Genomic DNA, 17,767 nt, shown 5'->3' on the forward strand with positions numbered 1-17,767 from the left:
CTTTGGGCGAAAAGCCTGGAGTCTTGGAGGCAGAAAGAGGAGGCCAGAGAACAGGTAACCAAGACTCTTCCCCAGGCAGAGGGTGAAGCAGGGTTAAGCGACTAATGGACCAAATGAGGCCCCGCTTAGGGTGACAGACCCCAGCAGGGTACTCCAGCGTTTTGAGACTGGTCATCTGAAGGCATCTGAAGAGGAAGCTGAAAGGGGGTGTGTGTGACGGGCTCCCTTTTAATCATGCTCCCCATCCTCCTTGATTTATTCCTGTGCCATTTTAGTCTGTCCCTGGGGGCACCTGCAGGGACAGCTCAGGTGCAGAACGCGATGGCTGGGTAATGTCCACTGCGGCAGCCTCTGCAGAAGGCAGCTTAGCCGGAGGTTTTAAGTCATGGAACAGTCCTACTCGTTGACCCATGAATTCCATTTTTGGGATTGTCTAAAAAGGATACAATCAGGGGCACCTGGGTGGCTCAGTCGGTCAAGTGTCTAACTCTTGGTTTCGGCTCAGGTCATGATCTTGGGGTCATGAGATCGAGCCCCACATCAGGCTTTACACTCAGTGCAGAATCTGCTTGAGATTCTGTCTCTCTCTCCCTCTGCCCCTCCTGCCTCTTGCACGCATGCCCATGCTATAAATAAATAAATAAATAAAATCTTTACAAAGGACACAATCAGAAATACACACCAATATTCATAGACAAAGATGTTCCCTTTAGTATTGTTTACAATAGCCCCCAACAGGAAACAACCTAAGCAGCCAGTTGCAAGTGAATGACTTAAAATAAATTATGATAAAATAGTACACAGCTATGAAAATGCTGTCTGCAAAGAAAAACAAGATTTTTGATGGTGGGTGAAATGATTATGGTGATGTTAAGAAAAAACAATTTTTTTTAAGCGGACTACATAATTTTCTGTATGCATTTTAATATCAAGTACACAAGGAAGAGAAATCAAAGGAAAGAAAAAACAAACAGAAGCATATGCCAAGCTGCCTGGTGCTGTGATTGGGGTTTTTTTGTTTGTTTATTTTGTTTTGTTTTTCTTTACATCTTTCCACACTTTGCAGATGCTCTACAAAAGGAGCATGGCTTACTTTGATCTTCAGGACAAGAAAGCAATAAATGGGAGGACCAGGCCTCCTCTCCATGTGATTAAGGAGGGACCAGAATTAGGGAGATGGGCGCTGGAGGCCCGGGCCAGACCCGTGAGCCCCGGGCCAGACCCGTGAGCCATATGGTACCTGCCCGTGCTTTTGGGAGGACGCGGTGGGGATGGGAGATGGGGTCAGATGGTGATGGCATGTGTGCCGCAGGAAGCTGGCTCAGACTGGGGTTGGAAGCATAGATGCCTTCGAGGGCCTGGCAAAAGTATAGTACTCACGTGAAAATGGGCATAGGAAAGGAGAGCTCCTGCCCCATCTGCAAGAAGGAGCTGTGGCAGAGCCGCACTGGTGGGTGGCCACATGGCCACATGGGCCCTGGGTGACCAGAACTTCCATTTCTCAAAGCAGCCAAATATTCCGGAATTTTAACCTGTGCACTCTTCCCAAACGCCAGCACCCCACTGCAACCTCTCCTCAGTGCCGTTGGTCCCCATCCACGGGCCAGATGTGGTAGCTGAGCCGCCAGCTTGTGAGCTCAGGCCTGTTCCTTCCTCTTCCTCAGGCTCTGTGCTCTCTGTGTGGGTGACAGGGTGTGGTACCTGCCAGGGGGCCTGGGCACAGACTCAAAGTGGCTTCCTTTTGTTCTTTCTACCAGAAAACGAGCCTCCCTCTCCCCTGGTCTCCGGGATCATCGATTACAACATGCCCCTTACCTCCACGTACCTGAAGCAGATGAAGTTGCGAGTGATGAACTCCCAGGAACAGGTAAGGCGCCGTGTTCCCTCACCCGGCCCGGAAGCATGCTAACCCGCCTGCATGTGGTTGGTTCTTTCCAAGGTGTGGGGCCACAGCGTGTGTAAACACACTGGGAATCAAAGAGGCCCTTATCTGGTGATCTGGGCCTTGCCATCCAGGCTGAGGGGAGAGAAAGAATGTGTTCCTGGTTAGGGGGTCGGCTGGGCTGACCGCCCTATGAGGTCTTCAGTGAAACCCGGGAAGCTCATGCTTCTCTGAACTCTCCCCAAGGGCATGGAGGGAGGGGGTTTGCCTGAGCTGTAGACCTTGGCTCTTCGGTTGTTCTCTCTCTGCTTTGCCATTTGTCTGCAATGTCGCTCACCTCTTTCCCCCAGGGAGGTGAGAGAGGGGCCCTGGCTGCTTGCCTGTGGCCTCTGGGGGCCCAGGCAGGCCAGAAGGATGGGCTTTGGAGGGTGGCCTGCATGAGATAAGGCCCTGGGGCCCCCTGGCTGTCCAAGACTCCCAGCTATAGATTGCCAAGTGCTGTCAGGCACCATGGAAACAGGCTATGAAAAGAAAACCACTCTTGCCTGCCTCCCCACACAGTCTACCTTCTAGCTCTTTGCAGAGCAAGTAGCATGACTGTCCTTTGAGGAAGGACTAGGTGAATGCCACCCCCTCCCTCCACCACCGCCTAAAACGAAGGTCAGAATTTCTTATCTCCCGCTTCAGATTTTCTCATCTGTTGTGACATATGAATCTGCCGTATCTTGGAGGCCTACCTAGGGGAATGGGTCTTCCGCCCCCCTCCCCCAACTAACTGTCTGACTCCCAGCCCTGGGTGCATGCTGTCCCACATACTGCCGGTCTCCTTGACAACCCGAGCATGTGCACGCGGTGGGCGTGGACGCCACAGCCAGCTCCGAGGTGAAGTAACGGGATGCGTCCAGGTAGCATCTGGGACTGTGGCTCTCAGTTCTAGGACTGGAGCTGGCTGGTTTGAACATGCCCGGTTCCGCCCTCCGCTAAGCAAGGAGGGGTGGTGTGTCCTCCCATCCCCTCACCTCAGCTGCTAAGGGTTGAAGGAAGTAAGCTTTTGTTCGGGATGGTAGAGTCATTTGTGTCTCTGTGTCTCCTACGTCTTCTCGCCTGAGGTGGTCTATTCTATGACGGTTACACGCCTAAGAGTCATCACGTGATCAAACATAATGCGAGTGAGGAAGATGGCGTGGGGGTCTCTAACTCACGGCGGGAAGATTGTTTCTGTGCAGGAACGTCGGTAATAAGGGTGCTTTCGCTACTAGTTATAAACTCTGAACACCACTGTGCATGTTCAGCCTGAGACGTCTGACTCCCGTTCCAGAGTCATTTCTTTTCCTATAACCGTCCACACGGTCAGGAGCACCTGGCTTCTCACACATTCTTATCACCATTCTCATCTGTCACGGGGAAGTGTGGAGCTGCTCGAACAGCTGGTCGTGCAGCCTCACGGCTCGCTCTTTCCTACAAAATGGCGCTAGATCCATATCACCCCCGGAACCAGTAGTGGTCCGTGTAGCCCATGTTGTGATCCCTCATTACTGGATCCTGTTGTAGCTTGTCTTGTTGTACAAATTCTCACTGTCTGTGGGGAATTAAAACTATGGGTTAGGTACATCGGCAAGGATTCAGTCATTCGGCAAATATTTATGGATCCCTACTCCATGAGCCAGGCTCTAGGGATGAACAAGTCTTAGGAACTAATGTTACTGGTTCTTCTTATGATTTGGGGGAAACAGACACTAATGAAAAACAAAAACAAAAACCCCACACACCAATGCCCAGCTCAGAGCAAGTAACAACGAACAGGTGGGGGAAAGATGAGTCTGTCATCGCAGTGCAGTTGTGATGAGGGCCATGCGTTAGGACACATGGTGCTAAAAGTACTCTTAGATGGGCATGAGGAGTCAAAGCAGGGCTTTGCCTCAGAAAGAGACACATGAACTGAGATGGAGGTCTGAAGGGAAGAGCTCCAGGCTAAGGAAACAGCTTGTGCAAAGGCCCTGTGGCTCAAGGAAGGCTAGTACCCCTGAGAATCAGACAGGCTGATATGGCTGGTGCAGAGAGTATGAGGTATTCTGTTGTTGAGGAAAAGGGGAGAAGACACACGTGCTGGGCAAAGAAGCACTCGATGAGTATCTGTGAATGAACCAAAGTTCATGAATCAAGATGGGTGAATTACCCTGCTGAGGTTTGGGCTACTCACAGAGGAAAGGCAGATTGTGGGAAGGTGCTTTTCCCCAGGGGACTCTGAGAGTCCAGCCAGGGCTGGAGGTGAGAGTGGGTATCTCAGAGTCAACTGTGTCTTCCTCGCCTTCATTCATAGTTTCCCTGTAGACCTGCCTTGCGCACAACGGGCAGGAGAACCAGCATCGCGCCTTGCACATGTGGCCTTTCATCTGCCAGTCTCCGGCACTTGCCACATGGCCCTGAGCTGTCCAGGCCTCGGTCCCTCAGGCAGTCCCTGTTCTATAGCTGGGCACGTGGCGAAACAAGAGATCCCAGTGCTCATCCGATTATTTCTATACAGGAGCAGATAAGGGCCAAGGACCCAGAGGTCTCTGATTCTTCAGCTTGAGTTGGAATGAAAAATACATATATCTGAAGTGGTAGTTTCTCCCCTGCAGAGAATTCAGAGTTGGGCTCCCCTTGGGGTCCAGGAATGGCCCTGCTGTACAGACGCAGCCAGGGGCCCGGCTCTGCCACTATCAAACCCCGTGTGCTGACGAGGCTCTGAAAGTGGCTTCGTTTCCTGAAGCATCCCTCTGACCCCGAAATGCTGACAGAGGACACCTGTCGTGTTTGCAAACCACTCATGCAGGCCATATGGAAAATAAACCCAATTCTAAAGGAACAGAAGCTGGGATAAGTGATATTTTATTAATGCCAGACAAAGCTCTATATCTAAAGAGTCTGGGTGAGAAAAATCCCGAAAACTCATTTTTTCCAGGACGAGATAGGCTGGGGACAAATAGTAAGGCAAACAGAACGGGACAGGGGTGGGGGGAGAGTTGACACGTGAACCGGACAGAACCATGTTACTTGTCCAGTTGTGTCAAATGAATATGCGAGGAAACGGGCCCTTCTCCACAGATGACATTAGGTATTATGAAAATCAATAATATTCACACAAAGAAAAAAGATTCTTTTTGAGGGCTGATTCAATGGAGTAAATATTTATAGTGTCCTCAATATGCAAGACATGGGCGGGGGGTCAGAATCCAGCCTCCCAGCAGCTCCCTGCAAGACACAGAGCCCAGGAGTTATCATCACCTTGGCCACCCTGAGCTGAACATAGGGGAGTGTAGTCCGATAAACTCTTTCTTCCCCCTTTCTTGGGAAAATTCTTATAAAGACATAAAATGGAAATCACATTTAGTTGTACCAAGGAACGTATGAGGAATACATTTTCTTGGGGGCAGGGTAGGAAGACTTGATGAAACGTGGACTGCCTTGGAGAATGCTCTGTAGCGTTCCCTGATAACATGACGTCCCAGGGAGGGGTGCCGCCCTCACAGGGCCAGAGGCAGCCGTCAGGGTCCTCTGCGGCGGCTGAGCTGCCCAATCCCCCTATAGGGCTGTGGGCAAGGTGCACCAAAGAGGAGGGCGAGGGTCTCTTCTCTGCGTGGCCACTGGGTTTTTGTTTTGTTTTGTTTTGTTTTGTTTCTGCATAACTTGGTTTTCTTTTCTTATTTCTTTGAATTACATAGGTAACACCTGGTCTCAGTAGCCAAAAGCAAAATCATGGTGATAAAAATCACCATCATCTGACCACTCAGGTCACTGTGAATATTTTGGGGTCCAGCCTTCCGGACTATTGAATAGATAGGGGATTATCCTCTACAAACAACCTGCTTTGCTTTTCGAGTGCTGATTTTCTGTATTATCAGAGCCTCTTTACCCTCTGGGCCTAGATGTTTCTACCTAGCAAATAAGCTGGTTATATAGTGTTCCTGTGATTCACTTGCTCCTGCACCCATATCCACCCACCCATCCACCCACCCATCCACCCATCCATCCATCCATCCATCCATCCTTCTACCCATTGCTCACCATGGCCAGGCACGGTTGCAGGTGCTAAGGAGATAGGGATGAATGGAAGTGAGTCTGTGCCCTGCCTGCCCTCACAGTTCAATGACAGAGACAAGGAAAACCAAAATCAACACTCCGGGGTCTTAGAGGAAGAACAGAGGAAGGACAGGGAGGTCATCTGGGTGGGTGCTGTTGTAGGTACTGGGTTATTATTAATTAGGCACCTGTTCTGGGGCACCTGGGTGACTCAGTCGGTTACGCATCCAATTCTTAAGCCCGCTTAAGATTCTCTCTCTCACTCTCCCTCTGCTCTCCCCCAACCCTTTCCCTCTCTAAAATAAATAAGTAAATAAAATTTGGCCCCAGTTCCGGGTGGAGCGCGTCACACCCTTTACTCCTTCCCCTCGCAGCTCCGCAAAGTCCCATTGTCCTCATTTGGCGGATCCCAAAGCCAAGGCTCAGAAGGGTTCAGCACTTGCTCAAGGTCAACCACTAGCATGAATGAAACTCGGATCCCTCCCATCCCCGAACCTGTGCACCCGCAGGGCCCCAAGCCCTGTTTCTCTCCACACTCCCCCAACAAGGTGTGCTGATGAGGATCTGGAGCAGATGGGCTGCCCATGGGGTTGGTGGAGGGAAAACGTCCTTGGCAGAGATGCTGACAGAGCACGTCAAGGGTTTTGTTTGGCTTGGGAACCGGGACCTGCCGTAAATATATGATGCTTAAGGAAATACCGCAAGAGGAATTTGGCGGGGGTTGGGGGTTGGGGGGGGGGGGGGGCTAGGGTTGGGAGGGGGGTCACCCCTACCTTGCGAGAATGTTCAGTGATCTGCAGGGGTACACATATAATTTGATATGCATATTATGGGTGATCTTATCCTGATCTTTCCTGAGATCCACATGTTTGAATCAAGACCCTAACATAGAAATCATATCCAGATCCGGAAAGAGACAAATCGTCTATACTCCTTCCCCCGGCACGTACTTCCATTTTATAGATACGAAGGCTGAGACCCCGAGATCTGCTCTTTTTTCGTTCCCCCATCACCTCGTTGTCGTCGTCGTTGATTCCTTTGCTCTGTCCAGAGCGGGGAGGCTGTCAGCACCTTCTGCAGCCTCCTCTTTCTCTAGTTCCTGAAGCAGCGCTAATGTCCCGCTAATGGTTTTAATGGTCCTCCCAGCAGCGTGTGAAGTGGGGCTGCTCCATTGTTTAAGCCCCAGTGACGGACACTTTTACTTGTCTCCATTAACCTCTGCCTCCCTCTCCACTGCCTCTCTCCTGGCCCGGAGTTTTCCTTGGGTCTTGCAGGGTAGGAGAGCCGGGGAGAATTCCCCTTCTCCTCTCCCCAGCCTGGGGCCTGCAAGCTCCATCACCCCCCCCCAGCCCCTGGGGTCTCCAGAGCTCAGGCCCCCATGCTCCTTGCAGCCAGCCAGCCTGCAGCAGCACTCTCCTAGCCGGGATGCCAGCCCACCCTGCTAAGCCCAGACCCTAGAGACCCCGGGAGTACCAATTCCACTGCCTACCAGCTGTGTGACTTGGGGCAAATGACTTCACTCTCTGTGCTTTCCTACTTGGGATTGATAAAAATACCCCTAACTCATAATGTTATTCCAAGAGTTAAATGATGCAAAGTGAATCTCGGGACTTAGCAGGGTGACTGACACGTTGGAAGCACAGGGAGGAGTCTCGGGGACCTCTACTGCCCTACGCACCTGGTGTCTGATAGACTCCGTGAATGACCTTGTACAAGAGACCAGGGCCACAAAGATGAATAAGATATAATTGTTCTCAAGGAGCTTTTCTTGGTAGGTGGGACAGCAGCCATGGAACTGTGACCCAGACAGACAGACAGAGGCAAGAAGGGGCCAGAAACCTCCCAGGTGGTTCAGGGGACGTTTGCTTCTCTTAAAATGAGATCTGGGCGCTTAGTGTAACGAGGGAAGTTGAGAGATGACAGCTCCAGGAGGACCTGAGCTGATGAAGGCCGGAGCTAGTTTGGGGAAAGGAGGAGGAAGAAGAAAGATGACAAGGAGGAGGCGCAGAGCATGGGCCTTCTTGCAGTGAGGCTCCATGAGAGCCCTGTCCTCGGCCAGTGCTGGAGAGCTGGGCGAGGATCTGGGCAGGAAATGAACACCAGTCAAGTGTGGGGCTTTTCCAGGTTCCGATCTCCCTAAGTGTAGGAGGAATTAATCCACTCCAAAAAAAGCTCTCCACGTCCACTTTTTTCCTAATTGCAATAAAATATTTGCAACATAAAATTTGCTACTTAAACATTTTTTTAAGTTTACTTATATTTTTTAGTAATCTCTGCACCCAACATGGGGCTCAAACTCACAACCCTGAGATCAAGAGTCGCATGCTCTTCAGACGGAGCCAGACAGACGCCCTGCCATTTTAACCATTTTTTTTTTTTTTAAAGATCTTATTTAGGGCACCTGGATGGCTCAGTTGGTTAAGTGTCTGCCTTCGGCTCAGTTCATGATCCCGGAGTCCTGGGATCGAGTTCCACATCAGGCTCCCAGCTCCAGTGGGGAGTCTGCTTCTCCCTCTGACCTTCTCCACTCTCATGTTCTCTCTCTCTCTCTCTCAAATAAATGAATAAAATCTAAAAAAAAAAAAAAAAGATCTTATTTATTTATTTAAGAGGGAGAGCATGAGCGGTGGGAGGGGCAGTGGGAGAGGGAGAAGCAGGATCCTAGCTGAGCAGGGTGCCCCACATGGGGATGAATCCCAGGACCCTGGAGTCATGACCTAAGCATGATGGCAGATGCTTAACCAACTGAGCCACTCAGGTGCCCCCATTTTAACCATCTTAAAGTAGACCATCCAGTGGCATTAAGTACACTCACAATGTTGAGCAACCATCACCACTATCCCCCAAATTTTTCCATCACCCCAAACAGGGGCTCTGCAACCATTAAGCAGTAACTCCTGTTCTCTCCTTCTCCAGCCCCTGGTGGCCACTGTTTTACTCTCTGTCTCTATAAATGGGACTATCTAGGGACCAAATAAGTGGGATCATGTATCTGTCCCTCTGCGTCTGGCTCACTGACTTAGTGTGATGTGTCCAGGGTCCACTCACGTTGTAGCAGGTGCCAGGACTCCATTCCTTCTTATGGCTCAGTACTATTCCATCCCTTGCTAAACCACATTTTATTTATCCCTTCACCCAGTGATGGACATTTGGGTCATTTCCACTTTTTGGCTAACTGCTTTCACTTTTTAATCTTTTGGACCAGGTTGCAGAACAGGGAAGGATTATAGCAGGGCTCTGTTCCTTCTCTCTCTAAGTCCTTGTCCCTCTTTGTGGCTGTCTTTTCTCATGAGCACTCTCAGCCCCAGAAGGACCCCAAGAAATGGGTAGACCCAAAGAAGAAGTGAGAGTCTGTCACGCAAGATTCCCAGGACTCTTACCTGTGGAGAACCCATGAGCACTGACTCTGGTACCCAGATTGAGAGTTTGATAACAGTAACGATTCCCAATGCACCTGGCTGGCTCAGTCCCAATAGCGTGTGACTCTTGATTTGGGGATCATGAGTTTGAGCCCCATGTTGGGTGTAGAGATTACTTAAGAAAAAATAAAATCTTTAAAATAAAACAAAAAAAATAATAATCTCCTCCTTACCCTTCCTCAGGCTACATGGCAGCCCAGGCAAGATGTGAGCTCAAAGGAGAAATAGCAGAAAGGAGATGTTTCCATGTCCCCTTTTGTGGCTCAGTGTATATAATCTCTGATAGTCCGTTAAGGAAGCAGAGGTTCTGATGTATTTCTTTAAAATTAAACCGTAATCTCCATGGAATAGAAATAGAATCTAGAACTTTTAAACCCCTGGGGGGGGGACAAAGAAAACCTGATCAATGTAGCAAGAGTAATTAAATGAGGGAATAAAAGAAAAGCAACCAAAAAGAGGTATAATAAATAGAAAACATAAATAAGCTAACATGAGCAAGACCAAATACCAGTAAATCACAGTAAATGTAAATGGGTTAAATTCTGCTGCAAAGAATAAAAAAGCCTCCAATGAGAGTCTTTTAATGGCAAAATCCATTTGGTATTTACAAAACACATTTTTTTAATGACACAAAAACAAAGACAAAAAGAGAAAGAGAAGGCAGTTCTGTGACTATCAAACAAGGAAATGTTCAAGGCAAAAATGCACTAAATAGGGCAAAGTGAGATATTTTATGTTTTTTTTATATGTATCTTATCTTTTTTTTTTAAGATTTTATTTATTTATTTGACAGACAGAAATCACAAGTAGGCAGAGAGGCAGGCAGAGAGAGAGGGGGAAGCAGACTCCCTGCTGAGCAGAGAGCCTGATGCGGGGCTCGATCCCAGGACCCTGAGATCATGACCTGAGCTGAAGGCAGAGGCTTTAACCCACTGAGCCAGCCAGGTGCCCCGAGATATTTTATGTTGATCACAGGCAGTTTCCCAGTAAGATTTCAGACCTGACTTTGGAGGTCTGCCCTTCAGGGAGGTTGATGAGGTGGTTGGTGCTGTGGAACATAAGTAGCACCTTTAGGCTTTGCCATGAGAGGCAGCACCCTTCTTCCAATGCCCCATCATCAGTCTCTTCACCTTTTTAATTTGTGTTACTATAGCCACTTCTCTGGACCTGTATCTTCAAACTTTGAGCATCTCTGTTTTTGCTCTCAGCAATGAGCACAGAGTCATATATGGAGTGGACCCTGTGGAAATTGTGAGAAGGTGGGTCTGCTGCCTTGTTTACCTGGAGTTTATTCCTTCTACTCTCCCCACTGGGTTCATCCACCAACACATGCTGGGACCACTTTCTCAGTTCCCAGCTTCCTTCTTTTTTCCCAACTCCTGGCCTTCCTGATTTCCTTCTCTTGTTTCATCTCTTGCCTCCTGCCTCTCAGACACCCTCAACAGGCCTCTAGGGTCAGCCCACTGTTACTTGTTAATGTTGTTGAATCGAGGGGGCATAGCTTACCTCCATGGGAGCCCCAAAAGGACCTGAAATGGCCTTGGTCCCATTTTCAAGACTGAGACGCTATAGCCCAAACCTTTTTCTCTCTCAGTAAATCCCTGGCACTATGGAAGGTTTGCACTGCGGCGAGGAAAACAAAAAGGAACTAAAATACTGACCTTGACCAAGGCTGCTGTTTGGATTTTTCCAGGCAAAGAATGATCCTTGGAGAATTTCTGCTGTGAGATGGTGTGCAGGTGGGCCAGTTGCTCTCAGCTTCTCTGCCCTGTGACCCTCAGACCCTCCCCCATAACTCCAGGGTGATTCACGCTCAGAGACAGCATCTCAAATGGCCCGTTATCTTTTTTGTTTTTTTTTCTTTTTTTTTTTTAATTTGTATGCATTTTTATTTTTATTAATAGAGTATATATTTTTTTAAATCACATAGAAAAACAACAAACCCTGCCCTGGCCTCCCCACTTTAATTTCTTTTTTTCTGGAGATGCCTCTTTTCTTATATTTTAGCTCTCTCCTTCTGGTTTTGCCTTTTATTTCTAAATAACATATGCTTATACTGTTCTTAATTTTTAATTTGGGCTGTTTTGTTGATGTTGTTTAATTTCTTGCTGTAGGAGATAAGTATTTATACTATTACACCCTTAAATAAGTGCATTTCCTCTTTCTCCATCCCTCAATATTATCCATACCTCTCTATCTGGATAAATCACTTTAATATCTTTATTATTATGACTGTGCATGTATTATTCATAGCTGAGCCAATTAGCATACTGTGATTACATTTCCTTTCTTTTGATTCTTCAAAGTTAGCCATTGCCTCTTTTCCCCCCAAACTTAGCCCTTTATCTTTTGGTCTTGCTTATGATATGTGTTTTGTCATATTTATTTTTATGGGTGCGGATTTCTTTTTGTTCTTTAATGGCTTCTGTGCTTGAGTCCTTAAAAAACTAAATGATTCCACTCTACCTCCCATGTTCTTCTCTCTTAGTACTTTCATTTTTTTTTTAGTACTTTCATTATTAAAAAAAGATATTTTGGGGCGCCTGGGTGGCCCGGTGGGTTAAACCTCTGCCTTCGGGTCAGGTCATGATCCCAGAGTCCTGAGATTGAGCCCCGCATCGGGCTTTCTGCTCCTCGGGGAGTCTGCTTCCTCCTCTCTCTCTCTGCCTGCCTCTCTGCCTACTTGTGATCTCTGTCTATCAAATAAATAAATAAAATATTTTTTTTTAAAAAGATATATTTAGGGACGCCTGGGTGGCTCAGTTGGTTAAGCAGCTGCCTTCGGCTCGGGTCATGATCCCAGCATCCTGGGATCGAGTCCCACATCGGGCTCCTTGCTCAGTGGGGAGCCTGCTTCTCCCTTTGACTCTGCCTGCCACTCTGTCTGCCTGTGCTCGCTCTCGCTCTCGCGCTCTCTCTCTCTGACAAATAAATAAATTAAAAAATCTTAAAAAAAAAAGATATATTTATTTGAGAGAGAGCACGCGTGTGAGAGTGAGTGGCAGGGAGGGGAAGAGGGAGAGGGAGAAAGAGAATCTTAAGCAGGCTCCCCACTGAGCATGGAGCCTGATGCAGGCCTCAGTCTCATGACCCTAAGATCATGACCTGAGCTGAAATCAAGCATCAGATGCTTAACCAACTGAGACACTCAGGCACCCCAATGTTTTCATTTTTTAATAGACTTTTTAGAAAAGTTTTGGATTTATGGAAAAATCAAGAAGATTTCCCAGAATTCCCACATGACCCACCTGCCCACACACAGTTTCCCATATTATTAACATCTTATGTGGTTGTGATACATCTGTTATAATTAATGAACTAATATTCACACATTATTGTTAACTAAAGTCCGTAGTTTTATTTAGACTTCCTTAGCTTTTACCTAATTTCCTCTTTTCTGTTTCACAATCCTTTTGGGAATACAACACTACATATTAGTTGTTATGTTTCCTCAGGCTCCTCTCGTCTGTGACAGTTCCTCAGCTTTTACTTGTTTTTGATGACCTTGACAGTTTTGAAACATACTGGTCAGGTATTTTGTAGAAATCTGGAATTTGTCTGGTATTTTTCTTTTTTATTTTATTTTATTTATTTAATTAACATATAATGTATTATTTGCTTCAGGGATACAGGTCTGTGATTCATCAGTCTTACACACTTCACAGCACTCACCATAGCACATGCCCTCCCCAATGTCCATCACCCAACCACCCATCCCTCACCCCCCACCCTGCAGTAACCCTCAGATTGTTTCCTGAGATTAAGAGTCTCTTATAGTTTGTCTCTCTCCCCTATGTGTTGTTTCTCAAATTCCTCATACGAGTGAGATCATGTAATAATTATCTTTCTCTGATTGACTTATTTCGCTCAGCATAATACCCTCTAGTTCCATGCACATTGCTGCAAATGGCAAGATTTCATTCTTCTGATGGCTGCTTAATATTCCATTATATACGTGTATATACCACATCTTCTTTATCCATTCATCTGTTGATGGACATCTGGGCTTTTTCCATAGTTTGGCTATTGTGGACATTGCTCCTGTAAACATTCGAGTTCATGTGCCCCTTTGAATCCCTACATTTGTATCTTTAGGGTAAATACCCGGTAGTGCAATTTCTGGGTCATAGGGTAGCTCTATTTTCAACTTTTTGAGGAACCTCCATGCTGTTTTGAGAGTGGCTGCGCCAGCTTGCATTACCACCAACAGTGTAGGAGGGTTCCCCTTTCTCCACATCCTCGCCAACACCTGTCATTTCCTGACTTGTTAATTTTAGCCATTCTGACTGGTGTGAGGTGGTATCTCATTGTGGTTTTGATTTGTATTTCCCTGATGCCAAGTAATGTGGAGCATTTTTTCATGTGTCTGTTGGCCATTTGGATGTCTTCTTTGCAGAAATGTCTGTTCATGTCTTCTGCCCATTTCTTGATTGGATCATTTGTTCTTTAGGTGTTGAGTTTGATAAGTTCTTTATAGATTTTGGATACTAGCCCTTTATCTGATATGCCATTTGCAAATATCTTCTCCCATTCTTATTTTATTTTTTTAAAAGAATTTATTTATTTATTATGAGAAAGAACACAAGTGGGGGGATAGGCAGAGAGAGAGAGATAGAAGCAGACTGCCCGCTGAGCAGGGAGCCTGATGACAGTGTTGCAGGGCTTGATCCCAGGACCCTGGGATCATGACCTGAGCAGAAGGCAGACACTTAACTGACTGAACCGCCCAGGTGCCCCTTTTCTTCCTTCCTTCCTTCCTTCCTTCCTTCCTTCCTTCCTTTCTTTTTCTTTCTTTCTCTCTTTCTTTCTTTCTTTTTTTCAATGATTGATTTGAATTTCACTCATTTTTCTTTTCCTTTTCAAGATTGATTTATTTTTTATTTTTGTTTGGTTTTTTGTTTTGTTTTTAGAGATTTTATTTATTTGTCAGAGAGAACAGAAGCACAGAGAGCTGCAGGTAGAACAGGCAGCAGAGGCAGAGGAAGAAGCAGGCTCCCCACTGAGCAAAAGGCCTGATGTGGGACTCAATCCTAGGCCCCTGTGATCATGACCTGAGCTAAAGGCAGACCCTTAACCAGCTGAGCCACCCAGGCATCCTATTTATTTTTATTTGAGAGAGATAGAGAGAGAGATCGCGGGCATGGGGTAGGGAGGGGCAGAGGGAGAGAGAATCCTCAGCAGACTCTGCACTGAGCTCGGAGCCCGAGGTGAGGCGTGATCTTACGACCTGAGCCCAAACCAAGAATCAGCACTTAACCCACTGCACCACCCAGGGGCCCCTTGTCTGATATTTTTCTCTTATAAAACTGGAGTTAGGGGTTATTTAGAGGAAGACCCCAGACATAGAGTGCCATCCCTGCTCTGGCCACCCCCGCTTGATACATCGAACCAAGGTTACATACTATCAGTACAATTCATGACCACTGGCGTTGACCTGGGTCACACCTGACTGAGATCACGTTTGTCAGGTTTCAGAACTGTAAAGCTACTCTTTCTCCCGCTCTCCATGCTGTACACTTTGGCAGGAAGTTGCTCTGTGCAGTCAACTCTTAGGGAGTGGGGGTTATAATTTCCCTACTTGAGGACAAGGTTTCTATATATATTATTTGGAATTCTTTTGCATTTGCCTCTCTCCTCATCTATAAATTTATTTAATCATTCAATAACTTACTTATATGGCTATTTATTTTATACTTTGAGTTATAATCCAATACTACTTTATTTTTAGCACATTTTAAAAAAGATTTTATTTTTATTTGACAGTAAAATAATAAATAAATAATAAATAAAATGATAATAATAAATAAATCAAATAAAAATTTTATTTTTATTTGATTTATTTTATTTATTTGACACAGAGAGAGAGATCACAAATAGGCAGAGAGGCAGGTGGCAAGGGGAGGGGGAAGCAGTCTCTCCACTGAGCAGAGAGCCCAATGCGGGGCTCGATCCCAGGACTCCGAGATCACAACCCAAGCCGAAGGCAGAGGCCAAACCACTGAGCCACCCAGGTGCCCCACCTCCCCTTCAAATACTACTTTATTTCTTTCGATGCTGAAACTATCCCAGCTTGGGCCACTGAGAGCTCTTTCAGTTGGCTCCTGTGGTCTTTTGACATGCCATGGTTGGGGGGTTTTGGGGTCTGTTTTTGTAGCATTTCATTTTGTATGTTTTGTTTTAGTGTTTCTTTACATCCTGGCACTGTAAAATGCTCTGGGCTTATCTTGTATAGTTCCTGCCCTAATGCTAGAATCAACCACATCTCAAAGGAGCTCTGATTCCTTTTACTGAAGGAATTAAAAACCACGATGTGGGTGGCAGGCGTGCTTATTGCAACTGAGGTGTCTTTCCTTTTAGACCCTTTGGGCTAAAAAAGCCAAAAATAAGCACATTTCTATTTTTCAATTAATCTCTGATCCATTTGGAGCTTATCCTGATGTACTGTGAGACGTGGATCCTGCTTTACCCTCTGTGTTAGCATCATTTATTAAAGAATCTGTCTTTTCCCCCATTGATTTTAGATGCCACCTTTATAATCCACTAAATTTCCGTCTGAAACAGAATCTACTTCAGTCCATTGGCCTCTTTGTCTATTCATGTACCAGCCCTAAACTGTTTAAAGCGTGAAGACTAATATGTCTTAGTATCTAGTAAAAATGGTTCCCTTACTTGTCTTTTTCAGAGTTATCTGAGCTTGTAAAGAAAGTTATTCGAAAAAAATTGTTTAATGCCTAAAAATTTTGGCCTCTCCTTGTTGGTGGGGTAAAGATAACACAAGGCACTGTTGATCTGACCATGCAAATATGAAGCCAAGACGCTTTTACTGCAGGCCTTTCTGTTCACCAAAAAACAAGGGTGGACTGTGAGCCAGGAGCATCACGATCCCAGGGGTAAAATCTGGGGGCGCTAAATAATGAACAGGGTTCCCAGCCTCCTAGGGATGGTATTAAGCAAAGTAAGGCATTTCTACATTTTAGAGGGACAGTTTTCTTGGAAACCTCTCTTTGAGAGGACAAAGTAGGGAGTGAAAAAACCATGGTCAAGCATCTTCTTAAATTTTATTTTGTTTTGTTTTGTTTTAAGTAAGCTCTACACCCAATGTGGGACTCGAACTCACAGCCCCAAGATTACGAGTTGCATGCTGTACCGGCCGAACCATCCAGCACCCCTAAGTATCGCTGTTACAGGGCATTATTTTAGGGACCAATACACATTATTGAGAAGACTTTGCTGCAGTTTCCAGATACTCAAAGAAAATGAGCATAATGGCTGTTTTGCTAGGACAGCCTGGATTCAGAGAGACCTGCGTCTCTTCTTTCTTCCTGCTTCCCCGAAGCTGCGTGGGGAAAAAAGCAGAAAACAACCAGCATCGGGTCTCAAAAGCCAGTTGCCGATGGAGCCAGTAGCTACCTCCGAACCTGAACAGCTCATTGTCCCCATCAGTCCGGAAAGGTTCAGTCCCCTTCCAGGCTGCTGACATCGCCCCTCATACACACGAACGAGGAGGCCGACCCGCCCTTTCAACCTCATTATCCAGGAAAGAAATGCACACAGTGCCCATAATTTACTGGTGCAGGCAGGAGAGCCGCCTGGCACCACGAGCAGATTCCTGCGTGCACCAGGAGCCCCGCGGATGCTTTATCTGTGTCAGGGGAAACGACGGGGCAAGGTCAGGAGCCGCTTACCTGCGCTTCCATAAACGGGAGGCCTCAGCTGTCTTTTAAGGACTAGAGAGATCTGGCAGGAAAGGAGGTGTCTCTCCTGGGCTGGGCCAGGAAGGAGCAACTCAAAACATCCAGATGGTCCCTGAACCGACAGCTGACCTTGTGACCCTCCCCCCCCACCCCCGCCCCAGCCCGACTGAGACCCACGGCGGCCCTGCCTTGTGACTCAGTCCTGTTGGATTGTTGTCGTTGCTGTTTTTAACACCTAACCTCCTAACGCCAGTTCTCAAGAGTATCTCTTTCATCTAGAGCAATTGGGGTGTATGAGGCAGGGTGCTTTATCCAGCTCTTCCTGTCTTTTGCCACATTTTTTGGAGGCCAGGACCCTCGGTGGCTCTGTCGAGCCCTTCCACCAAAGACCCTGAAGTACAGGTCTCTGGGCCCCCCCGAGGCTGAGCATCTGTGGCCGGTGGCTTCTCCACAGATTCTTGACCCACCCAACTCTTGCCACCCCTCTGGCTCCTTCTCACGTGGGGTGCAGCTGGCTCCCAGCACCCCAGCCAAGAGCTGCTGGAGGAGATCTGACCCCAGGCGGCGGGCCGGCGGGCCGGTGGGGGAGTCGGGCCTCTGTCACCAGACCTGGGGGCGCAGGAGGGCTTCAGACGTTACAGCAGCTGATGTCTGGAGATCAATTAGAGATAATGGCTTTGGGTGGACGCAGAGAAGCATGGCCAAGATTT

General features: G+C 47.1%; 1 protein-coding gene across 2 annotated transcripts in view; it reads left to right on the top strand.

The window, feature by feature from the left end:
* NOL4L (nucleolar protein 4 like) overlaps positions 1–17,767 on the top strand; it is a 126,334-nt gene that overhangs the window by 63,328 nt on the left and 45,239 nt on the right. For both annotated transcript variants that reach the window (XM_032858894.1, XM_032858896.1), the window contains exon 4: positions 1,758–1,867. In XM_032858894.1, coding sequence (XP_032714785.1) covers positions 1,758–1,867 — 110 coding nt within the window. The remainder of the gene's footprint in view (positions 1–1,757; positions 1,868–17,767) is intronic.

Source organism: Lontra canadensis, unplaced genomic scaffold, assembly GCF_010015895.1.
Source record: "Lontra canadensis isolate GAN:19392208 unplaced genomic scaffold, GSC_riverotter_1.0 scaffold16, whole genome shotgun sequence".
Classification (NCBI taxonomy): domain Eukaryota; kingdom Metazoa; phylum Chordata; class Mammalia; order Carnivora; family Mustelidae; genus Lontra; species Lontra canadensis.